The sequence below is a fragment of the Equus quagga genome, chromosome 8, assembly GCF_021613505.1.
Source record: "Equus quagga isolate Etosha38 chromosome 8, UCLA_HA_Equagga_1.0, whole genome shotgun sequence".
Lineage (NCBI taxonomy): Eukaryota > Metazoa > Chordata > Mammalia > Perissodactyla > Equidae > Equus > Equus quagga.
Genome location: NC_060274.1, coordinates 77080675 through 77105570, shown reverse-complemented (window position 1 = coordinate 77105570; position 24896 = coordinate 77080675). Strand labels below are relative to the sequence as shown.

Here is a 24896-nt window from a genome sequence, read left to right as displayed (position 1 = left end):
ATAACTTTGTCCCTTTGAACACTTTTGACTGAACTGGTTACCAGCTACTTAGCAGGTCAGTTGCTTTCTTTTTCTTTCTTGCTCATAACCACAAGTCATACACATTTATATAACACACTGGAAATCCTGTGGGAGGCAGAGTTACATTCCGGGTTATTTCCATAAAGCCACGTGTGTTCTCTCTCTTTCTCATTCCCATATGAAAACAACCATCGTGAGGTATAATTAAGATGAGTTAAGAGTATGTGGGAGCTTCAACAGGAGGTATGCTTTGACCATGCCTTCAACTCACAAATCTTTATCCTGCCCTCTGCAGTTACTCTGTGAGGGCAACAATGTTACAGGGCAGGGCCCGGGAATCTCCAGGGAAGGACTGCGTGAAGGTCGTCTTCTCTCTCACAGTCACACTGAATGTTTGTTAGAACAACTTCCAGAAAATTTTTGAAGAAAATATGAGGCAACATAATAGTGTTCAAATCCCATCTTTCCTCCTTACTAGCTAGGTGACTTTGAGCAAGTTACTAATCTCTTCTGTGCTTCAGTTTCCTCATTTCTAAAACAGGGATAATAATTCTACCTATCTCATAGTGTTAGTATGAAGATGAAATCGCTATGGTAAAGCATTCAGATCAGTGCATGGCACAGAGTGACAGCTACCCAACTGTTTGTTAAAATACATGAGCATTACACTTTCTTTCCACTACATATAGAAGCCATGCTTATATGACATCTTTAGGATATAATTAGAATAGTTACATTTTTAGAGATTAATAATTAGGCCATCTACTTAAAAAGCTCAGTATTTAATTGTTCAACTTAATAAAATGCAATATGAATCAACATAAAATGTTATTTTTTTCTATGGCTTATTTTATTTTATAATCAATATATAGCTTACAAAATATATTTCATATATAATTGGAGAAGATACATAAGGCCTCACAGTCCTCATGCTGGCAAAACTCCTCTAAATGTGTAGACGTGGGCTGCAACGGGGACTAGAGTTTTGAGCACCAAGAAGGGCTGAGCACCTACAATACAGGATTGGTTATGAACATTGCTAGGTTATTCAATAAACATATTAAAAAACTATTTCCTGATGTCAATTTGGTTAAATAATATTACAAGTAATACAATTTTTATATCAGTTATTCACTGAGACTTATCAAACCAGCAAAAAGACATCATTTAAATAACTGAGAATGCTATACAACAGGCTCTTTCGAGGAGGATGATTTGAGCATCTTTTCTTATAATGTCCAAACAAGAGAAAGACTGTATCACAAGGTAAATAGTTTATTACTTTTAAAGAAAACTGAATGGTCTCTGCATAGGATCAGAATTTGTTAAAGTTTGAAGAACCTTAGATCAAAACACTACCCTCTGACAGCCCATCTAGTGATCAATAAAATGGCACTGGCAGGGTGAACAAAGTGAGGAATTTAACACCAAACTATTTATACCTGGGTAAATCAAATTTAACAGGTGGGGCAGAAAACGCTCTAAACTATTAAACAAAGACCAGATTATCTTAAATATTTTATTTGCTTTGAGGAAGGTTCATTCAAAATGGAGTACGGGAAAATTGCAAAGGTAATATAGTGTTTCTATATCATGATATTACTCATGTCTGATAAAAATAAAATTGGAATGCTAACTGATTATTATATTTATCTTATTAATTGTCTGTATTTAATCCTATTAAAAATGTCCCTTTCTCTTCTAAACTGTATCCCTTGACTTCCTCTGGTTTATTAAAATTATTAACTAATTTTGTTTTCAGTCTAATCAAGGCTTAATTAGCTTAGCAGGTGTATATATTCATGAATAAATAATATATCCTTAAAACTTATACATTTAAAAAATTATCAGCTGGTAAAATTATTCTGAGAACCTTTCTATCTGGTCAGTCCTCATATTTTTTATAGTCCTATATATGGTTCTACCACATGAGGATATACTATACTTTTCCAAAAAAAGAGGTTACAGGATTAAGTCAATTTTTATCAAATATGAATGGACAAAAAAAAGAAGAAAATTGGCTTATTAGGCAAACCTTTTTTTTTTTTTTTTTTTGCATGCTTATATACTACATGTAGGAATACCTTTATTATTTTTTCTTCTGGAAGAAGATTCTGTTATTTTCTAATAAATATAATAGAACTTGATTCTTCAGTTCATCCATTTGTTGCAAAGAGAAGAGAGACTGATAGAAAATAAATGAAGCCCTGTCTTGGAATGAACTGGGAATCAATCTGATGACAAAATCAACAAGAAATTTACTTATTCTTTCTTTCATTCATTCAACAAATGTGTACTGAGCACCTTTTACAGAGCTGGCATTCGATAGTTAGAAAGAGAACAAAGTACCTTCTGTCATGAGCTGTCATCTAGTTGCTAGGTTGGGAGAAGAGAGAAGAGCAGTAAACAAACAAATACATAATAGATCAGGGATGCTAAGGTACATAAGAGAAAAAGGTAACTGGGGTAAGTAGGCTACACAGTGTTGATAAGGAGGACAGAAACAACCTCTCTGATAAGATGATATTTGAATAGACATCTGGAAGAAGTGAAGGAGAGGGAATCAACAAAATATCTCAGGGAAGCACATTCCAGGCAGAGAAACAGTGAGTTTAAGATTGGAGGTAGGATCATGCTTGGTGCATCCAAGGTATAGCAAGGACCAGTGTTGCTGGAGCAAAGTGAGAGAGGGAAAGAGGGTAAGGAGATAAGGTCAGGAAGTCAGCTGGATCTTGGAAGCCATGTAAAGACTTGACCTTTGATCTCAGACAGATGAAAAGCCATGTAGAGTTCTGAGTGGAGGGGTGACAGAACCTGAGGAACATAGTCTGGCTGCACCATGGAGCAGAGAAGCCAGTCCAGTAGGCATTCAAGAGTTCAAGCAAAAATGGCATAGACCAGAGTGGTGGCAGTGGAGGTGGTAAACTGATTGTGGAATGTGAGATAACAGAGAAATCAAGGATGCTGCCAAAATGTTACTCTGAACTACTAAAAGACTGAGTTATCACTTACTGAGATGAGGATGAGTGTGAAAGGAACAAGCTTAAGGGAGAAAATTTGAAGTTTGGTTTTGAATATGTTAGGGTTGATTTTGCCTTTAGTCATACAATGGAGATGTTGAAGAGGCAGTTTGCTATACATTATAGAGATTAGATAAGAGGTCAGGACTGGGGTTGTCAGCATAGAATGGTATTTAAGACCTAAGACTGGATCAGTCCACCTGATGACTCAGTATATATCCAGAAGAGAAAGTCTGAGGACTGAGCCACTCCTACATTTGAAGGTTGGGATATGAGGAAGAACCAACATCACAGATGGAAAAGGGGCTTACACCAGAGAATGTGGGTCCAGGAAGCCAAGGAAAAAAGTGTTTCGAACAGTGTTAACTCACTGACAGATGATACGTCAAGCAGGATGAAGACTATGAACTATAGGCTATTGGATTTGGCAATAGGGAGGTCACTGTGATCTTAACAGAGTGGTACAAGTGCAGAGGTGGTAAAGAAAGCCTGACTTCAGTGAAATCAAAGAGAAGGTGAGGAAGGTTGGAGACAGCACAGATGGACAACTCTTTCAAGGTTTTTGCTATAAAGGAGAGTGAGAAATAGAAGAAGAAAGATATTACAGCATGCATGGATGTGCATATGCTGTAAATGACCCATTAGAGAGGAGAAAAACCGATGACTCAATAGACAAGGGGAGCACTCCTTAAAACGAAACTCAAACAAGGTATATACCTGCTGTGATTCCATCGGGATAAAGTAATTAAAGTTTGTCTGGGGAAGTAGATTTATTCCTGTTATTATTTCTTTCTATTCATGTTATTTCTTCTTCTTCATATACATGCGTACCAAAAAGCTGTTACATATGCATACTTTCAAGAAAAATATTTTTAATGGAGCCATAGTAGAACTGTTGAAAAGTAAATGGTTGAACATGTCTGTCTTTGCTTGCCTCCTTCACTTCTGCATTCCTCCCTTTAAAGATAGTGAACATTCTTGTGGCCCTAAATTTCAGCTAAAATAATTCATGTTGTGGGATTAACACGCATGACAGTGTGTTTCTCCTCCAGTAGTGTTTTGATACCAAAATATTTTAGGATAAAATGATATGAGAGATTTGCTTCAAAATAATCTAGTTGGAAGGAGATGAACTGGGTAGGGGAAGAGATGCAAGTTGGCCTTGAGCTGATAGTTGACGAAGCTGGGTGATAGGTATATGGTGATTCCTTATACCATTGTCTCTGATTCTGTATGTGTTTGAAAATTTCCATAATATAGAGTTAAAAGTTAAAAGAAACATAGTGTCAATATCATGCTTAATCCAAAGAAATCCATTAAAAGGTGAAATTTCAGATAATTTGGTAACAGGTGAAGGAACTATTTGGGGGCACAAAAATTTCTCTGAAATTTTTCAATTCTTATCAGCTATTGTGCTTTCATCTACAACACAAACATAGACTTTTCATATACGGCACCAACTTTTTTATCAAAGTGTCTCAGTTGCTTTAAGATAGAATTATTTTGTATGCTTATCGTGCAAATAATTTGGAAGACTGGATTCTTAAAAATGAAGCCTTGGTTCTCTCTTTAGGTAAGCATAAAGAAACCTGAGAACACATGCTATGAAATACTTCTGAGGTAAAGTAATATCACAGTTACAAAATGATGCTAATTTAGTTGATTGTTATTTAAAAGAATAAATAGTTGATTATGCACAAAAGGTGAAATTTCATTGCAATAATATTTACCACTTTTTTAAAAGAAATTTGTCACTCATATTGCTATATAAAAATGCAGGTAAAAGAAATTTTAATCTTTCAAAACTAGTAAACATAGAAAGAACAGTGTTGCTACATTAACTCTTCAAATATTAACCACTAGGTATTCTTTAGTGTTTTCCAGTTACTCATTAACCATTTTATAGTGTTATTGTTCCTCTCATTGTCGGTAATTTCCACCAGGGAAAGTTGAAAAACAAACTCCAATAATGTTTTTCTAGATCAGAAAAATGTTCAGGTTTTATTAATAACATCTCCCTTGCTCACTATATATTCATGATTAAGAATCCACTAAGAATTGGGGACCTATAAATTCTACTCAAAAATTAAACCCAAAGTTATGTTGTTGTGCAGTTTATGGTTTCTTTTGTATAGCTTTATTGCCCTCAACATTTCCTTGGTGTAAACTACTGAGCAAGGGAACAAGATTTCTTTTGTAACTGATACCTAAATTTCTCTTCTGCTTTAAGCATCTAATTTGCACTGTGAAGACATATAATTTGAGACTTGTAGCTATATCATGAAAGTACAACAGTTTATGCTGATCTCTAATTTTCTGAGTTGCACTGACTATAATTTAAATTTTTTGCATGTTTTTAACTGCAACGCAAACCAGTGTACATCAGAAACCTTTGTATATTGACAGAGACTGGGAAAAGGATGCCTTGTTCTAATTTTGGATAAGCATTCCCTTTTCACAACTGCAGGTGCAAGGGAGCCCATTCATAATATTTGCTTCAAATCAGTTATAGTCACTGGATAGAAATACAATGCTATTACATGAGAACTTGACTAATCTTTACAAGCACAATGAATACTAAAAAATTATTACTATTATTAGCAAATTCTAGAGGCAAGTAGGATTTTTTCCTTTGCCTATGTATTGGGGACAAAATGTATTCTGTTGGCACAAGTTTCGGTCATTTTACTATTGTATATGTGTTTACTAAATCTAGAAAAATACTTTGTTCACTTATTAACACAGGATGGAATTATGCTCAGTGGAAAATCTGCTGCAACAAATGGGTGTTCCACTTAAGAGAATCAATAATGAATGTTACTTTTTCCTTTGCCTTGTTTCACTTATTTTGAAATCAACATACAAGTCAAAAAATAACCACAAGATAAAAATTTACTCTAATTGCTCTCATTTCACATAACTGGGTGAAGCTACTTTTGAAACAAATATTAGACAACTATATATACAAAAAATACGTGAAACTAACTGGATGTTTCCATTATAAAGCCTTATTTATAAAGTTATGACTTGACCATTTTAATCAGCTTCAGGCAGAAACTTGACACATCAATTCAAAGCTAGGAGAAAATTTTAGCCTACAAACAGTTACAACAGTTCTTCAACAGGAGGTCAGAGAAAGGCTCTAATAGTATGGCAATAGTCATTGCATTGGCAAAAACAAATGTATGACTTATATTTAAAACCGTTAAGAACTCATCCTAAATTGATGATTATTGCTATTACTTACTGTATGCTTTACTGTTTGCTAACAATCCCATACTGCCACCTTATATTTGCATATAATTCAGAAGAGCCAAAACACCTTTTCATACGCTATTTGACCTGAGTTTTTCTTTGTGATTTAGGCAGGTATTATTATCCTCATTTGTAATATGAGGACAATATACTTTAAAATAAGTATGCTCTCCAAATCAAGGTAATTCTGACAGAAGTGGCTTGTCTGGACTGAAAGCCGTCAATCTTGGTACAGGGTTCTGTTTCAGGGTCTCAGTCTCAGGGATTGATCTCACTGGGGGATCAATTACCTAGGAATTTTTTTTTTAAGCTGAAAAAATGGTGATTTAAAGTAAGGATATTCCTTAAATGTTTTTAATTCATTCAGGCCGAGCACTGTGATAGAAGAAACTTGTATACTGCCATCCTTTTCTTTCATAGTTTTCTTCAAAAAACAGAAGACTCACTCCCATTATAGCGATTTATCTTCAGCCTTGAATCAAATGCAAGCTAGTGATTAATGGACCCACATGCTAGAAAGATGGGAAGCATCTTCAAGGATATCTTCAAGGAGGATGCCTTCAAGGATGGAGCAGAACCCCTAAATTGGCTTCTGGAAATACTCTTCCAAATTTCCATTCTCGTATTGCTTCCCCAACAACCGGGAGCAACACGCAGCGTCTCCTTGTATAAGTAGTTATTGCTGTCACTCCGGAGCGGAAATGCTTGACACCTGGCCTCCCTCAGGCCGCCTGCAATGGAGGACGCCGTCACACACCCGCCCTCACGAAGTTCTCAAGGCGATGGAGGCTGACACCGGGCCACTTACCTGGCCGGGATGCTCTTTGTGACAGCCCAAAACCTTTGGGGAAGAGAAGAAAACAAAAGAAAACAAAACAACTTACCACTTTGGCCCAGTCCAAGAACAACTGAAAACACCCAGGCCGCCCGAAGGAATGGGGCAGGACCTGGCCGGCAGTTTTGCAGGCAGACAAATGCGGCAGTAAAAAAAGCCAGGGTCGAGCGGCACATAATGCAAAGCAGCCCGCACCGCGCCCGCTGCCTGGCTGCTATCCGGATGCGCGCTCGCGCCTCCCGGGCGCACCTCGGTCCCCGCGGGCCAAGTGTCGCTAGGACCTTTCCCGCAGGCCCGGCAGGCGGACCCCGCGGCTCGGAGCAAGCGGTACAGGTACGCTGGCTCGGGCACCGCTCGGCATCTCAGGGCCCCCGCGGCCCTCCCAGCTCGGCACGGCGGGTCCCGCGACCGCCGCGAGAAGCACCTCCTCCGACGGCCAATGGCCCGGGGCGGCGACTCGAGCGAAGTCTCCGCAGTCCGCTCTGGGACAAAGAAAAGAGCTTTTGTTTCTCTCCAGCCGATGGGGCTTCTGCTGCATAAATCAGCTTAGCGAAGAGCCAAACACAATCAAACCCAAACAAAGCCTGAAGCTGGGGGGAAAAACCAGCCTAATGTACATTCACTGGGTGATGCTGCATCTGTGGGAGGGGACGCCAGCGAGGCCGAAAGGGAAAAAAGTCGATGGCGCATCAATCAGCGGGAGCTTCTTCCACAGGTGGTCAGGGAGGCCAACTCCATTTAGTTGCAGCTTTGCAACCTCGTCAGCTGAGCAGCAGGCAAAATCGAAGCGGCAGCGTCCTGGCTGGCGAGGGAGGAAGCTCGGGGTGCCAGCAGCCGGGGTAGGAGGCTCCAGGAGCGCCCTAGAAGCCCCCGCCGGCGCCCGCGGACACACAGCGAGGCATCGCAGCTCCCTGCTTGGCCGGGAGTGGAGCGCACGGCCGCGAGCGCAGGAGAGGAGGTTCCGCGGGGGTGCAGGAGGCCGGCCTCGCGGGCGGGAGCTTCGTGCTCTCGCCTTTTGGCCCCAGTGTGAGGCTCAGGCGTCCCGCCGTCCAGAACCCGGGCAGCTGGCGCGCACTGGGGTGCACCCAGCGAGGATGCGAGGGAGACGAGGCTCGTGAGGGGCGGGGGAGGAGTGGTCCTGCCCCGGCCCACGGGGTTGGCTCCCAATGTGCCGATAGCTGTTAGCTCTTGGGGCCGCGAGTTGCTAGGAAACCGCCCCACGCTACCGAGCGCCTCGCCCCGGCCTCCAGCAGGCGCGGCGGCTCCGGCGGCAGCAGCAGCAACAGCTCGAAGCAGCGTGGGCGGGACATTGGTGAGGCATGAAGTCACTGCGGCCCACACTCGCTCTTTGTTTTGCTCACTCCGGCTCTTTTTCTCCCCCTTAGCTCTGATAGTTGCCATTCCCATCGTTCACAAGAACTCCTGATGCATAGCCGCGCACTAGGAATCGCACGCCCTGTTCCCTTTCCCCGTCCTCCCCGAATCCCTGCACCCCAACGCTCGCCTAGCGGGTAGGGAGTCCTGCTCAGCACGAGTGGCAGCTGCGCGCAGACCCCAGCCTCTCATCCGGGCCGCTGCTCGCTCCTTTGTTTGGAGATACTCACTGCTCGGCAGCTGCCGAACACAAAGTGGAGTCCAGGGGCCTCTCCCCGCCCCCAACACCCTCTGCTCGCTGGTGCGCACTGCCTATTTTGCTTGCAGAGTTAGGAGCTTACCCTTTGCCCCACCCCAAGGCCGTCCGGCGTCTCCCCAACCCCTGGAGAGTTGGGCCGGTCCGTGGGGGCTGTACCCGGAGGTGCTGGCCGAAATTTCTCGCTGCTCTTTCTCGACTCGTAGCCTCAGCCCTGGGTTGGATAGCCTCCTCTTCCCAGAGTCTGTTGGTGGTGGCTCAGGGCTTTTGCTAGTTACGGTGGGTCTTTTGACCTTAAGCGTCACCTTCCCAATAAACGGAACAAAGAAGTTAGAAAGGGCAGTGAAGTAGGAGAGAGAAGCTAAGGAGAGGAGGTGGGAGGGCATTTCTGCCTGCTTGCAGCTCAGAAGTTTAGGTGCCATTGGGGAGCTGGTGTTTTTCTGGGCAACCGTCAGGGAAGCCGCACGGCTCCTTGGGTCCTGTCACTACCACGCTAGGCGGAAGGAGGGAACCCAGTCCCCCGGATTGAAAACAAGGCAGTTTCCAATGTGAGACGCAGGGTGATGGTTCTCTTTTTTCCTCTAGGGGCAGGAGTGGCTCTCCTTGGTAAAGTCTGACCTCTCATTTTTCGCTAGCAGCCTGCTCGACCTCTTCCATAGAGCACCCGCCTCTCACAGGCATCAAAGGAGTCCAGCCAGGTCAAGGTGAAATATGCGGGAGTTTCCCTCCTTCTTATTTGTTTAATAGTTTCCATCTCCATATTTGGGGTAACAAAACAAGTAGGAGGCTTTGTCTCTTTTTTCTTTCTGTTTTCTAATTGTTCACTGAGTGAATGGAAAGTACCTGGTTAATAAACCACGACATTGAAAACTCCCCCTTTTCAGGTATGGACTGCACACTGAGGCCCACAGAATTAACCAAGCCAACCGGGAACTCAGTTGGAAAATTACAAGTGCCCTGGATCTGTAAAGCAGGTCCTTTTGAGAGAACAAATGAATGATCCAAACTTGAAAAACTGATATTTGTAAACACCATTCCACTATAGGCAATGTACTCTAAATAGGTAGAATTAAATCTAGCTCAGCTTCATTATTTATTTTCTTTCCTTAGTTCCAAATTTGAACAGCTGTAGTTTTGCTTTCGGTGGTCGTAAAGGAAGGGCCTGCAAAGTGCCTCGGATGGGGATGAGGACTTGACATTTGAACACAAAAGGGACATATTCAAGCTCTAATTAGTGACTCTTCAGTGGGGCAACAGGGGTATTTTCCAGAGATTATTTCACAGTCCTGAGGAATGCAGCCCCCCTTGAGACAATGCAGTGCCACAATAAAGAAAAAAGTCAATCCATAATTCCTGTAAGGATGTGTAAGTGCACTCTGCATTGTAAAGTGACTATCGCATCAGAGTTTCATGACATTTTTTAATCTAACACTTGATGTTGGAAATGTAAATGGCAATTACAGTATTAAATAAAAGTTTATGCAAATAGGTGTAATTTTATGAAATTGATGAGGTATGCACTAATTTTTTAACTCTATGTTGTTAGATGTCAATTTATTCTATATATTAAGTCAAAACAACTGTGTAGCAAGAAGAAGAAAAGAAAGCTTGTGAATCTGTTACAGGAAATTTTGAAGCCCTTTAGAAAGAAAGACTTCCACGTTTTATTATGTGAAGCTCATGCAAATGTAGGTCAGATGCCAGTTTTATGGAGTTGTTGAAGAATAAGCACAGTGCCATTTATCACCACTTCCCAGTTGTAAAGAGGTTATAATTCTGGTTATCAAAATAAAATAAGACAGAATATTCCAGCTGTGACACCATGATCCTTGCAAGTTATTTTCAAGCAAGTTATCTGTGCGTTTTGGGCTATAAAAATAAAAATGAATTCTCCTGAGCCTGCAAATAATCGGTAGGGTTTTCTTACAATAAATATAACTAGTGGGGCCTGACCTGGTTGTGCTGTGGTTAAGTTCGCACTTTCTGCTTCTCAATTGACCGGGGTTCGCTGGTTCAGATCCCGGGTGCAGACATGGCAACGCTTGGCAAACGCCATGCTGTGGTAGGCATTCCACGTATAAAGTAGAGGAAGATGGGCATGGATGTTAGCTCAGGACCAGTCTTCCTCAGCAAAAAGAGGAGGATTGGCAGTAGTTAGTTCAGGGCTAATCTTCCTCAAAAAAAAAAAAAAATCTATCTATCTATCTATCTGTAACTAGTGGCCCAGAAACAAAAAGTTTGCTTGTTTCCAATTAATGTTATTGGTCACCACAACTCATCCTTTTTCTTGTAGGAAAATGTATGGGATATTGTGAAGAAATGCAGTGTTGTTATCTTCATCATATTGCCTAAAGAGTTCTAACAGAGAAAAAGGTACTCCAGAAGATGGTGAATTGATTAATTCCTGTTTCTATCATCTTCTGCTGTCTTGCTTTGAAATTTATGACAGCTAATTTTTCATCATTTATGGTAATGAGAGCAAATGAAATTTACAGATAGTGTAAAAATATTTTAGCTATTCATTCCAGCCATCCTATCATCAGATTCTTTTAGTTGCTAAGTCATAAAATTAGATGAATTGAGTTTCTTCCCTACTCCTTTAACCTTGATTTCTCACTAACTCAGTTTAGTTAGCAGGCAGTTAGCAGGAGTGAGAGAGACATCTGAGAGACTGCTCCTTTTAGTGTGTATTAAGCCTTTAACTAGATTTTGTCCAAATTATAGACTTTATTGACTTTAGTTACAGGTAAAACCATATTCACATTTTAATGTTATATCTTTTTTAAGTTGGAATCAGAGATATTAAATAGGTTTTAAGCAGATGTTCACAAGTTGTCTATGAGCTTGCTTTATCTACAGCTCTTAGGAGATGATGAATGGTCCATACAGTGGGATGTATTATTGTGACCATGACTTCTAGCATCTTCCAATGATAAAGAACATAACCTACTAGAAGATACTTTTTGCTGAAATATCAGTTTATTCATCTATGCAATGATGAAATTAAAATAACTACTAAAATTGCAAATTAAAACAAGATACTGCTGCACTTCTGTTAGAATGACCAAAATCCCAAATACGGACAACACCAAATGCTGGTGAGGCTGTGGAGTAACGTGAACCTTCATTTGTTGCTGGTGGGAATGCAAAATGGTACAGCCATTTTGGAAGAGTTTGGTGGTTTCTTACAAAACTAAACACACTCTTACCATGTAATCCAGCAATTGCACTCCTTGGTATTTACCCAAAGGAGTTGAAAACTTGTGTCCACACAAAAACCTGCACTTGGATGTTTATAGCAGATTTATTCACGTTTGCCAAAACTTGGGAACAACCAAGATGTCATTTCATAGGTGAACGGATAAACTGTGGGACCTCCAGACAATGGAATATTATTCAGTGCTGAAAAGACTTGTGCTATCAAGCCATAAAAAGACATGGAGAAACCTTAAATGCATATTGCTAAGTAAAAGAAGCCAAAGTAAGGACAGCTAATCTTCGACAAAGGAGCAGAGGGCCTACAATGGAGAAAAGAAAGTCTCTTCAACAAATGGTGCTGGGAAAACTGGACAGCCACATGCAAAAGATTGAAAATTGACCATTCTTTTTCACCACACACCAAAATAAACTCAAAATGGATCAAAGACCTAAAGATTAGGCCTGAAACAATAAGTCTTCTGGAAGAGAATATAGGCAGTACACTCTTTGACATCAGTTTCAAAAGAATCTTTTCGGACACTATAACTCCTCAGTTGAGGGAAACAATAGAAAGAATAAACAAATGGGACTTCATCAGACTAAAGAGCTTCTTTAAGGCAAGGGAAAACAGGATTGAAACAAAAAAACAGCTCACTAATTGGGAAAAAATATTTACAAGCCACTTATCTGACAAAGGGTTAATCTCCATAATATACAAAGAACTCACACGGCTTAACAACAAAAAAACAAACAACCCGATCAAAAAATGGGCAGAGGACATGAACAGACATTTCTCAAAAAAGGTATGAATATGGCCAATAGACACATGAAAAGATGTTCATCATCGCTAATCATCAGGGAAATGCAAATCAAAACTACACTAAGATATCACCTTACACCCGTTAGATTGGCAAAAACATCCAAAACCAAGAGCGACAAATGTTGGAGAGGTTGTGGAGAAAAAGGAACCCTCATACACTGTTGGTGGGAATGCAAACTGGTACAGCCACTATGGAAAACAGTATGGAGATTTCTCAAAAAGTTAAAAATAGAAATACCCTATGACCCAGCCATCCCATTACTGGGTATCTATCTTAAGAACCTGAAATCAGAAATCCCAAGAGTCCCTTGCACCCCTATGTTCATCGCAGCATTATTTACAATAGCCAAGACGTGGAACCAACCTACATGCCCAGAAACTGATGATTGGATAAAGAAGATATGGTATATATACACAATGGAATACTACTCAGCCATAAAAAAAGACAAAATTGGCCCATTCGCAGCAACGTGGATGGACCTCGAGGATATTATGTTAAGCGAAATAAGCCAGTCAGAGAAAGACGAACTCTATATGACTCCACTCATAGGTGGAAGGTAATATATTGACAAGGAGATCTGATCGGTGGTTACCAGGGAAAAGGGGGGGTGGGGGGAGGGCACAAAGGGGGAAGTGGTGTACCCACAACATGACTAACAAAAATGTACAACTGAAATCTCACAAGGTTGTAATCTATCATAACATTAATTAAAAAAAAAAGTTTATGTGCAAAAAAAAAAAAAAAAAAAAAAGCCAAAGTAAAAAGGCCACATACTGTATGATCCTAACTATATGACATTCTGGAAAAGGTAAAAGTATGGAGATAGTAAAAAGATGGTTGCTAGGCTAAGGGGGGAGGGAAGGATAAATTGATAGAGCACAGGGGATTTTTAGGGCAGTGAAACTGCTCTGTATAATACTGCAATGGTGGATTTGTCCAAACTCATAGAATGTACAACACCAAGAGTGAACTCTAATGTAAACTATGGATTTTGAGTGATAATGATGTGTCAGTATAGGTTCATCCATTATTACAAGTGTACCACTGTGGTATGGGATGTTGACAGTGAGGGAGGCTATATATGGGGGGATTTAAGGGGCATATGGGAACTTTCTGTACTTCCCATTCAATTGTGCTGTGAACCTAAAACTACTCTACAAAATAAAGTCTATGTAACACACACACACACCACTACCAGATAAGGTTATTGTGAGAATCAAAGGAGAGATCAGAAATGACACATGTTAGAATTTACCTTATGTTATCGCAAGGGTTTTTTCAGTGGTCATTTAGATTATTTTAATTTCACAATATAAACAACATTGACAATACATAAATACGTATTTCAAGACCTGCATATTGTCATAAATGTAACATCAAATATCTTTGGTTTTAGTGAATACGTAGCTTTCCTTTTCTGGTAACTATACAATTCTTTACCCACATTAATAAACGTAGTGAGCCTGTCTTTATATAGTAATCCTAGCATGCTTTGTGACAGTCTAGTTTTATGTTTCCTTAATCAAACAAACTTGTCTGTAATCTTTTCCGCCTGAAGTCATCCTTGTACAGTTTGACATAAAACTGTATGAAAGCTTCACTTAGTTGCTCATGACAGGGACAACATACTTAATATTGCTTTTTATGTAAAATTTAACATGTTTAAACTTATATGTAATCAGGAGGGTAAATGAATATGTAATAAGTTTTAAATGTTATTGCTTTATTGCTTAGTACTCTAAATGTATAGCAATGTTAAGGGCCCACAGCTGGTTCTCCCAAATAAAGGTATCAGCAGACACTATAAAGACAACATTTCACCATTGACATAGTTCATCTGTTGAGCCATGGTGGTATGTGAACTGATTTGCACATCATTACACAACTAAAGGGTTTTCTAAACTTCAATAACTCAGAGTAAGCCCACGACTGAAATTCCCCCCTCAGCATTTTCTCATGATCACATCGCCTCTGGAGAATGAAGTCACTACAAAATTTAAATTATTCTAATCAAATTCACATGACATTTTTCTACTTGGAATGCTTCCATTCTCAGCCCCTTCTCCAATTTCAAAATTACTTCATGTTTCACCTTGAAGAATGTGACCTTTTAACATAGTGAGGAAATTCTTTGTAAGTTAGGCGCAGGATATTCAATTTAAACATTCATTTAATAAATATGTAAATATTTATTGAACATTTACTATGGGTAAAGTGATAGGTCCTATGGAAAATACAAGCATCAGTAAAACCGAATTCTTTTCTCAAAGATATTATAATCTGATCTGGAAACAATATGTAATAATAAAAAAAAAGATGACTGAGTTTATAAATAGAAAAGCTCAAAAGTAGATTCTAATGTCAATAATTTAACATAAAATATGCTTCAAAATCAGTGGAGAGGGAATAAAGAATAAATGGTGTTGGGACAATTGTTAGCTATTTGGAAAAAAACATTAATTTAGAAACTTTATAGCAAATAGATTCATGATTGATTAAGGGCTTAATCTAAAACTACAGGACTACATATATCTTTTTTTCTGGTATTGGCAATAAAAATTCTAAATGTAAAAATAATTTATCCAATTTCAAAAGAACAAATCAACAAATTTAATGTTTTTTTAAAACAGATGTTTATAAATATTTCAGAAAAGCGTAGAAGTGCATACCATAGAATATATTCATATAAATGGATAAGAAGGCATTTAGTCTAAAATAGATAAATGTGCAAAGAGTATCAGCATATGATTCAAGAATGGGAAATACAAGTGCTTAAAAATATGTTGGCAAAGTTTAGCTTCAACTAATTAAAAAACTTAGACCCCATTTTTAGCCATTAAATGGTCAAAGACATTTCAAAATGACAATACTTAATGTTAACAATAGAGGGTTGAAATAGGAACTCATTTATGGTGGAACGGTAAATTGGTTCAATCTTTCTTGCAACCAGTTGACAACATGTAATAAAATCTTTAAAATACTTAAAACACTAATCTCGTGTCTTGGAAGTTAGTTCTTTAAAAATTCAGAAATATAAGAAAATTATTTATAAAGATGCACATTTCAGTGTGATATACAATCACAACAAAAAAATGCAAATGATGTTTTCGTTCATTCAAATCCTTTTCAAGCTAAAGTAGCAGAGAAGTGTATCAAGTTTTTAAGGGTGCCCTAGTTATTATTGTTCTCTCTTGGAGATGTATGCTGCATAACCTCTGTCTTTCATTAGTTAACAAATTAATCCCATGTTAGCGAAGTTTCTGCAATCTTTTCCTTTCTGTTTAATGCCTTTACTGCTGCCTTAGTTCAGACTTTTCTCATCCTTTTCTTGAACTCCCCAGCCATCTCAGACCCTCAGGGCTATGAGAGTTTTCCTTCTGAAACACAAATCTAAACTCATTATCCTTTTCTTAAACCTTTCTATGGTTCATCTTGTGCCATTCCCAACCTCTCTCTGGGCCATGAAAGAGACACTTAGCATCAACTATGAAACCCTGATTATTCTGGCCCCAGATCACATTCTCAGAGCCATTTTCTATGACATCTTCCTTCCCTCTTTCCAACTCCATTTACCCTATGCCCTAGAGAATAGAATCCTGATTTTCAACAAGCACTTTCACTTGCCTTTTCAGAGGCTTTATCCTCAGCTTAACATGTGTTTTCCCCTTTTCCTTCTCATTTGTCCTACTTGATTGTCAAGAATCATTTCTAATATGACTTCTACAAAGTCTTTCTGGATTCCTCTAGGCCTAGTCTACAATGTCTTTCACTTTTAACTAATCTTTAAACAAAAATTTTTCATTGAAAAAAATAATGTGTTGGAGCCAGCCTGGTGGCATAGTGGTTATGTTTGCACACTCCGTTTTGGCAGCCTGGGGTTCTAGGGTTTGGATCCTGGGTCTGGGCCTATGCACCACTCGAGTCATGCTGTGGCAGTGTCCCACATATGAAATAGAGGAAGATTGGCACAGATGTTAGCTCAGGGCCAATCTTCCTTACCAAACAAACAAAAGTGTCTTTTTATTATAGAAAATTTAAAGAATATATTGCATTTTCATGGTGAGTTTTATTTCCTTTATTTTTTCAGAGCTTTTTCATCCTGGGTTTACCATTTTTGTTGTTAGTATATATTCTTCATGAATATCTTTATATGTTATATAACATTACCTAGTGAGTTTGTTGTTCAGTTTACTTAAATATGCTCTTTGATGCCACCAGATTCTTGGCAGTGAAACAGATATCATACTCAAACTGGATAATTTGAGGACAATTTGTTAATAAAGGGACTATTTATAAACTTGGGGATAAGGTGTCAGTAATATGACTGTATCATTGAGTTAGATACAATGGGGAGGTGCATCACTATTCTTAGGCTTCAAGGGGCAAAATATGAGTGAATTACTGAACCCCAGAGATATTGAGTGTATGGATATCACCTGACAAGCTCTGTTACCTTTATCCAAGAGTCACAGCCAGCCTGAGGTCATCTGCAGGGAAGGGACAGGAAGAATAACTACCCCTACTTCATTCTTTTTCCATTCTCTGATTTCCCATCAAAACACACCATTGACAAAGCCTATCCCTAAGCCAGAAGGTAGTGGAGCCATAGCTGGAGTCCAGAAAGGCTGGCCCCTCAGGGCAGAGAGCACAGTGAAGTGGGACAAGCAAAAGATACCTGGTATACCCCTAGGATGGGATATGGGCTGTTTATAGTTTTTGACCATTTTAATAATAAACATAGTTGCACAAATCTTCATTCAAATTCTCAAATATTTAAGATTCTTTCCTCAGGAAAAGTTTCCAAGGTGAAGTTACAGTTCAAATATTAGATACATTCTCAAGGCTCTGAGACTTCCTGCCAAATAGCTTACTTTTCCAAAAGACCTTGAAAAATAAGAGTTAAAGGACTTGATGAGAAGCTTTGCCCAGTTAAGATCCTACCCCCGGGAATGACTGTGTTCTTGGAAATGGCATCTTAAGGCAGGCTCTCAGCAGGAAATGGAAAGCAGAGTTAAGCTGGGTAATTGAAGCCTGTAAGGAAAGTTTTATGGAGGGAAACAAGTGATGGCGTGGTCATCTGGGGATCATAACAGTGGGGAGCCTTTAGCACCCTTCGCTTGAAGGGTCAAGAAGAGGCAGTATTTCAAGGAACACAAACACACCAAGGGCATGGGGAAGCTGTATAAAGAGGGCCTCCAGATAGGAAGAAGGAAGCCAATCAGTGAACCAGCAGAGAAACAGCAGGGCAAATAAATGCCCTGATATCAGTTTCTTCCTCCCCTCAAAACTCCTGCCCAAGCCCCACATGAACCAAACCCAATGGAAGCTAGAGATAAAGTAGCCCTTTAATACAATCTATATTGGCCAGCTTCCTGGGACATAAAGAGTATAGAGAAGGGAACTGGATGAATAAATGGAAAATATCCAAAACATTTAGCTTTAAAGGAGATCAAATCACCAAGGGAAAGGAGATTGGTTTTATTAAGATAGCCATAATCTATCTTGGCAAAATTAGCAAAAGAAACATGCTCCTTAGTCCAAATTTCACATCTTTGCCTAATTATTAAGTATTTGTATCACTGCTAGCTAAGGTGCGTTTCCTCTCAAATGTACCCCTAATCATTTGCTTGGATTTCCTGGGTCTTCTTGATTGACTGTGAAGGACTTTCAGAATCAAATAGGAAGAAATGTTTTGTTTGGCTCTTATACTGTCTGTCCATAGAGTAGTACAAAAAATTGTTGAATTTTTTGCCAAATGTTTTAAAATCATTAGATTTCATAAAATCTTATTTTCAGCTTCTCTTGAGCAATTAGAATATTGGGCACAACAGGGCCTACATTTCTGCAAGGCAGTAAGCTGGAGCTGCATATCTGCTGCCACTTAAGAAGGAGTCCAGGCTCTCCAGTTTGCCATAGTTCTCACCACTCCCTGTTGTATTCTGGAAAGTCAGTTACCATTTTTCACTGTGATCACGTTACTGCTTTTCATACACTTAGGCTGGGTTTGCTCATATATGTTACATGCCCGAGTCCTGTAGACATTTAAGTTTGTGATTCCTGCACTAGTAGGTCATGGACAAAGAGGGTAGTGCCAACCTTCGATTCTTTATTTCCTTACGATGAACTGAACATTTAATATCAATTTAGCAGAAATTACATTATAGCCAATAGGATGTGGCATAAGTAAAATTAATGACGATCTTTTCACAGTTCCTTTTACCAAACAGTGATTACTTGTTACCTGATCTGTATCCTGACCCACACAACTTTCCATTGTGCCTGTTCTTTCTGTGATTTATGTGACCTGCAGGAAGTGGTTTAGAATTATAACAGCTTGTCTCCTGTTGAAAGAGATTTATTCTTATGAAACTAGACCCAACCTAGTTTGTTTTAGGTCCTGAACGTAAATAATTATGCAGCTCTCCATCATGGACACTGAAGACAGTATTAGAGAGATGCTCCAAGGAAGATGTACATACAACTGGGCAACATCAGGCTTTGTTATTTACATAGATGTTCAGTAAGACATTAGACCTAGTGCCTTTAACAAACTGTTTATAAATACCCTTTAGAGTATTAGAAAGTTTAAAAGATGATAAAAGTTTGAAGGACTTAAAGGGTTCACTTTAAGTATTTTATTCAGATAGCAATGTCTCTAGAGAAGGGAGAGAAATAACAACTGGAGGCATAAGTGCCCTGCAGATTCCCTTTAGAGGGATACCAGAGCTTGAAAAATCATTCCAAAAACATTTGGAAGGTTTGGTTTCTTCTTATCTACTTTAATCCCTAGGACAGAAGATTCAAGGACATGTTAGAATGCACATACATTTATGTTTTGAGGAAGTTGAAAAATAACTTTTGCTAACTGGCAACCAGATTATTAAGGCCAAGCAGGATTCAAAGAGATAAAGTTCTTGGTAGGATGTAGTGGATTAAGTAAGTGATTAAAGCCTTTTAATCATAACACAAGAAGTTCTCTGAAGGCTTGGTCATGTTGAGACCTAAAAGAACTTGGAGCAGCTGAGGGAACAGGGTCAGGAAGATTAGGCATGGTACCAGAGTAGGGATGAGGTAGATGTGAGGGCAAAGTCCTGTATGAGTGAAACTTTAAGGACTCAAATTAAAAGTAAGAGTCTTAATAAGATGAATAAGATCTGAGGATCTAATGGAAAACATGGTAACGATAGTTGATAACACTGTATTGTGCAATTGAAATTTGGGAAGAGGGTAGAACTTAAATGTTCTCACCAAAAAAAGAGATAAATATGTGAGATGATGGATGTGTTAATTAAGTAGATGAGGGACTCCTTTCACAATGTATTGCTATGGCAAATCACCATGATGTACACTTTAAATATCTTATGATCTTATATGTTAATTATACCTCAATAAAGCTGAAATTAGAAAAGAGTTTTAACTTTATGCAATGTTTATCTTAGACCTTTATCCTTATACATTTTATACTGAATTAGGTCATTAGTAAACAAATTTATCTCCTTATTCTATTAATAATTTAAGAAACTTATATAGAGCTCTGGTGAGTATCCATCTTTCTCCTAGGTTCTAGGATACAATAATGAATAAGATATAGTCTCTATGTCCTAGGACTTCATGATATACTGAGAGAGACAGTCATTTAAAAAATATGTACAATAGGGGGCTGGCCCTGTGGTATAGTTGTTAAGTTCTCATGCTCCACTTCGGCAGCCCCAGGTTTGCGGGTTTGGGTACAGACCCATACACTGCTCATAAAGCCATACTGTAGTGGCATCCCACATATAAAGTAGAGAAATATTGGCACAGATGTTAGCTCAGGGACAATCTTCCTCAAGGAAAAATAGGAAGATTAGCAACAGATGTTAGCTCAGGGACAATCTTCCTCACTAAAAAAAAAAAGTACAATATAGGAGTATATAAGCAATAATAGCAATATGTTTGGAATATGTAGAGTACTATACGGAAGTGAGAAATTTACTCCATCTGGGAATCAGGAAAGACTTTACATGAGAGATGCCTGGGCCAGATTTTGAAGAATGAATAAGGAATAGACACTAGGATAGTGAAGAGAAGGGGACAGACTGTGCAGGGGCCCAAAGGCATTAAGTTTTGTAGTGGGTTCCAGTTTGACTGTGGAAGAAAGTAGCCAATGATGAGGCTAGAGAGATTTGTAGAAATAGACTGGGAGGACCCGGTCTGTTGGCCAAGGAGCTTATTCTTTCTCCTGCAAATGATGAGGAGCCATTGAGAAGTTCCAAGCAGGCGGATAATTTGATTAGACTGGTGTTTGGATACATCACTCTGGTGTTAGTGTGGAGAATGAATTTGGGAGTATGAGCTTGGAGCAGGCTTACGTGACAGGTGAAAATGACCTTGCCCGAGAAAGTGATATTTGGTGATGAAGAGGAAGTAAAAGATTCAAGAGATATTTAGGGGGTAAAAAGACATATTTAGGGTATATTTAGTGATTAATTAAGGAATATAAGGGGGAAACTAATGTATACAGGGGAAGATAATTTAGAAATGGCCTGTAGGAATTTCAGATGGAGTTATCTAGAAGGCAATTGGAAATAGAGGTTTGAAGCTTGAAAGAGAAGTATGAACTGTTATTGTAGAGTAAAAATTCGTATTGGGAGTATTGGGAGTGAAAATATGCTAGATGGTACAGAAAGGCATGGGAATTCTGTGGGGGAATATATAGAAGGATTACAGAATAAGGCCAAGAAGAGGAATCATAGCAGTTGAAGGTTGAGACAGGATGGTCAATAAGGCAAGAGAACAAGGATGGTAGAGACTCACTGATAGAAACTCAGAAAGCTGAAACATTTCTAAGACGAAGGAATGGTTAGAAGATCAAATGCTACAGAAAAACCAATTATCACAAGGGCTCCAAATTCCCTACTGGATCAGAACCCAGGGGGTCACTGTTGTTGTTAGGGAGAGCATCCTCTATGAAGGGTACATTAGAAGCCAGATTGCAGTACGTGAACAAGTTGGAGACATCTTCTGAGATGCTGAGATGAAAAGAGGAGGAAAGAGGTCAGAGAGTAACCTGAGAGAGTGACTTCTACATTTGTCAAGGAATCTTTGTATATGCTGCTATATTTAATTTTTTTTTTTAAAGATTGGCACCTGAGCTAACAACTGTTACCAATCTTCTTTTTTTTTCCTGCTTTTTCTCCTCAAATCCCCCCAGTATATAGTTGTATACTTTTTAGTGATGGGTCCTTCTAGTTGTGGCATGTGGGACGCCACCTCAACATGGCCTGATGAGCGGTGCCATGTCTGTGTCCTGGGTCCGAACCAGCAAAACCCTGGGCCACTGAACCGGAGTGCGTGAGCTTAACCACTTGGCCACAGGACTGGCCCCATAGTTAATATTTTTTATAAGATCAGTATGGAAACTTTTGTTTAGTATCACAATATAAGCCATGTCTATAGGACAGTTTACCTGTCATTACCTGAGGGTAGGAATTGACATTTCGCATTTCAGTCTAAGAGGAAAGAAGTAACATGTATAACACTTGCAGAAATTCAAACACTTTAGTGTTTCAAAACGTACTTAACTTGATGCCATAAGAAATGAAATTCATAGAAACTTGACTTTGTACTACGTTAGTTAAAATAACAGACAAAATAAAACATATGTTGTATTCACATAGATTGTACACTTTGGGCACCTGAGGTAACATCTGTTGCCAATCTTCCTCTTTTTTTTTTTCTCCCCAAACCCCCGCGGTACATAGTTTAATATTCTAGTTGTAGGTCCTTCTGGCTCTGCTATGTGGGACGCAGCCTCAGCCTGGCCTGACGAACAGTGTTAGGTCTGTGCTTAGGTTCCGAACCAGCGAAACCCTAGGCCTCCAAAGCAGAGCACGCAAACTTAACCACTTGGCCATGGGGCCAGCCCTGATTGGACACTCTTGATATGGGAAATAGGTCCAGACCTATGTTAGAGGCCAGATTCTTGGAAATTCAGAGCTAGAAGGAACCTGGTACAATGGATTATTGTTTAATTGAATTTTAAGAATTAAGCCTTTTGTAATATAAGTGAAAAATTGAATACTAGAGAGGTAAAGTGACTTAATCAAAGTCACTCAACTAATTAGTGACAGAGCCAGCATTAATTAGATTTGACAGTTAGATTTGGTTCTCTAAGTACATCTTGGGTACCAAGGACTACACTAAGCACTTTCTGTTCATTTTATCTGTTAATCTTCAAAGGCAATTATGACCCCAGTGCTATTAATATTACCATTTTTCAGAAGAGGAAACTGAGTCACAAGAGAAAATAACATGCCCAAGATCACTTAGTAAACGATAGAGTTAGGATTTAAACGTAGGCAATCTGACTTAGGAGCTAATGTTCTTAATCATGACCATCTTCTATGGGCACACACACTGCACAGTTAGCACTCAAAACCCTTAGAGACATCCAGGCTTCTCTTTTATAGATAGGGAGCATAAATATGACATTAAAGATTCTCTCTGGTTTTGGCTCTAATGGGAAAGAGTTAAAAGCAGAAAAGTTACAACTTGATAATTACTGAGAAATTTAATTTATTAAATTGGTGTTTTCCTTCAACAAATACATTTTGAAAAGAAAAACATAGTTTTGATTCTTTTCTTTTTACCGCAAATGTAATATAATAATGTGTTCAGAAAAGCTTATTGTTGTGATGAAATAACACATTTTTGCCAAGGTAATTATTACAATAATATGCTATATCACATTTTTCCCTTCTCTACCCAAATCATTTTTTTTTTTAATGAGCAGACTTTCATCTGCTTAGCATCTAAGGTAGATGGCAATGTATTTGCCTAACTGGTGGAGTTTTTTGGGGGAGAGGGACAAGGCAAGTCCTATTTCCAAGGAGATGAACTTCAGCAGGATAACATCCTATCAACAACTTTTCTCATCATCTTGAACTATGTAAATAGTATAAATTATTTGCTTTAGCTTGACATTCCAGTGGTAAAATTCTTAGAATATTGACTGATATTTTTATATCCACCTTAGGAAATTAATGGAAAATCTAGTGAGTAAAGCTGATTTTATTTGTAGAGAGTACATACCAGGCTGAGTCTATTGTACCTGAATTGGCTATTTAGCATTTACTAAATGGTACTGCTTACTGGTTTAACAAGAACTAGCCAAGCATTAGGGTTTGCTTCCATCCCAAACAAGTGCAGAAGAATGAAGTGAGAATCTGGAGCAGGTCCTTTTCTTGCCAGAACACAGCAGGCTAAGCGCACCCGGGCATGTAGGCCAAAGACTCTCAACGGGAGAAGCGGGGAGGGAGAAGCACACGTCAAGATTATCTGATTTTACTCCACCAACGCTTCTCCCCAAGTTAGGAGTCACAATCTCCAGGTGAAGGAGCTAATATGCTTGGTTCTCATGCTTAGCTACACAGTAGAATCACCTAAGGTGCTTTTAAAAACTACTGGCATCCAGTATTCTTTGAATCAAAATCTCTAGAGTTGGGGATTGAGCTGGTATTTAAATAGAGTTGGTATTTCAAAAGAAAAATTAAAAATTTGACAAATTATTCTAATTTGTAGCAGAGTTGAGCACCACAGTCTCACTTGTGTAGATTGAAAATCCTCACAGATAATCCTGATAGTCTAACTCTCCCTCACTCCTCCCACCCCACTCCCCAATGTACACCATTTCCTCAACTCCTGTTGAGAATTGCAGACCCATATAACGGTAAAGAGAATCATGGTCAGACTGGAGCACCTCACTGCTGGACTAGAGCTAGGTTCAAGCTTCTCAACCTCTGCACTATTTAGGCTTGATAACTCTTTGTTGTTGTGGGAGGGGCTATGCTGTGCATTGTAGGATGTTTACAAGCATCCCCAGCTTCTACCCACTGGATGCCAATTGCATTTCCTCCCCAGTTGTGACAACCGTTAAACGTCTCCGGATGTTGCCAAATGTCCCCTGGGAGGCAAAATCACTCCTGGTTGAGAACCGCAGATCTAGGCCATAAGCTAAAGCAGGACTTAGCAAGTAGATCTAGGGGTAGATTTGGCTAGATAGAATTAGAAATCCTTCAATGCAAACTGGAATGTATAAAGGTTTATTTGGGACTTAACGTTTCATCTGAAGAAGC

At 39.1% G+C, this 24896-nt stretch overlaps 2 protein-coding genes across 2 annotated transcripts in view; both read right to left on the bottom strand.

Moving 5' to 3' along the window:
• The window catches only part of ITGB8 (integrin subunit beta 8), a 75941-nt gene extending 68384 nt beyond the window's left edge, over positions 1–7557 (bottom strand). The window contains exon 1 of the mRNA XM_046669610.1: positions 7181–7557. Within this exon, the coding sequence (XP_046525566.1) occupies positions 7181–7307 (127 nt within the window). The 5' untranslated portion in view covers positions 7308–7557. The remainder of the gene's footprint in view (positions 1–7180) is intronic.
• On the bottom strand, positions 788–8538 carry LOC124243707 (uncharacterized). Its single transcript, XM_046669611.1, has 2 exons — positions 7556–8538; positions 788–7137 (listed from the first exon to the last, which is right to left on the bottom strand). The coding sequence occupies exon 1, from the start codon at positions 8536–8538 to the stop codon at positions 7870–7872; it is 669 nt and encodes a 222-aa protein (XP_046525567.1). The 3' UTR covers positions 788–7137; positions 7556–7869.
• Positions 8539–24896: the final 16358 nt, after the last annotated feature.

Excerpts from the sequence above, each read along its gene's own strand:
- LOC124243707 (XM_046669611.1), bottom strand. The coding sequence starts at position 8,538 with ATGGGAATGGCAACTATCAGAGCTAAGGGGGAGAAAAAGAGCCGGAGT.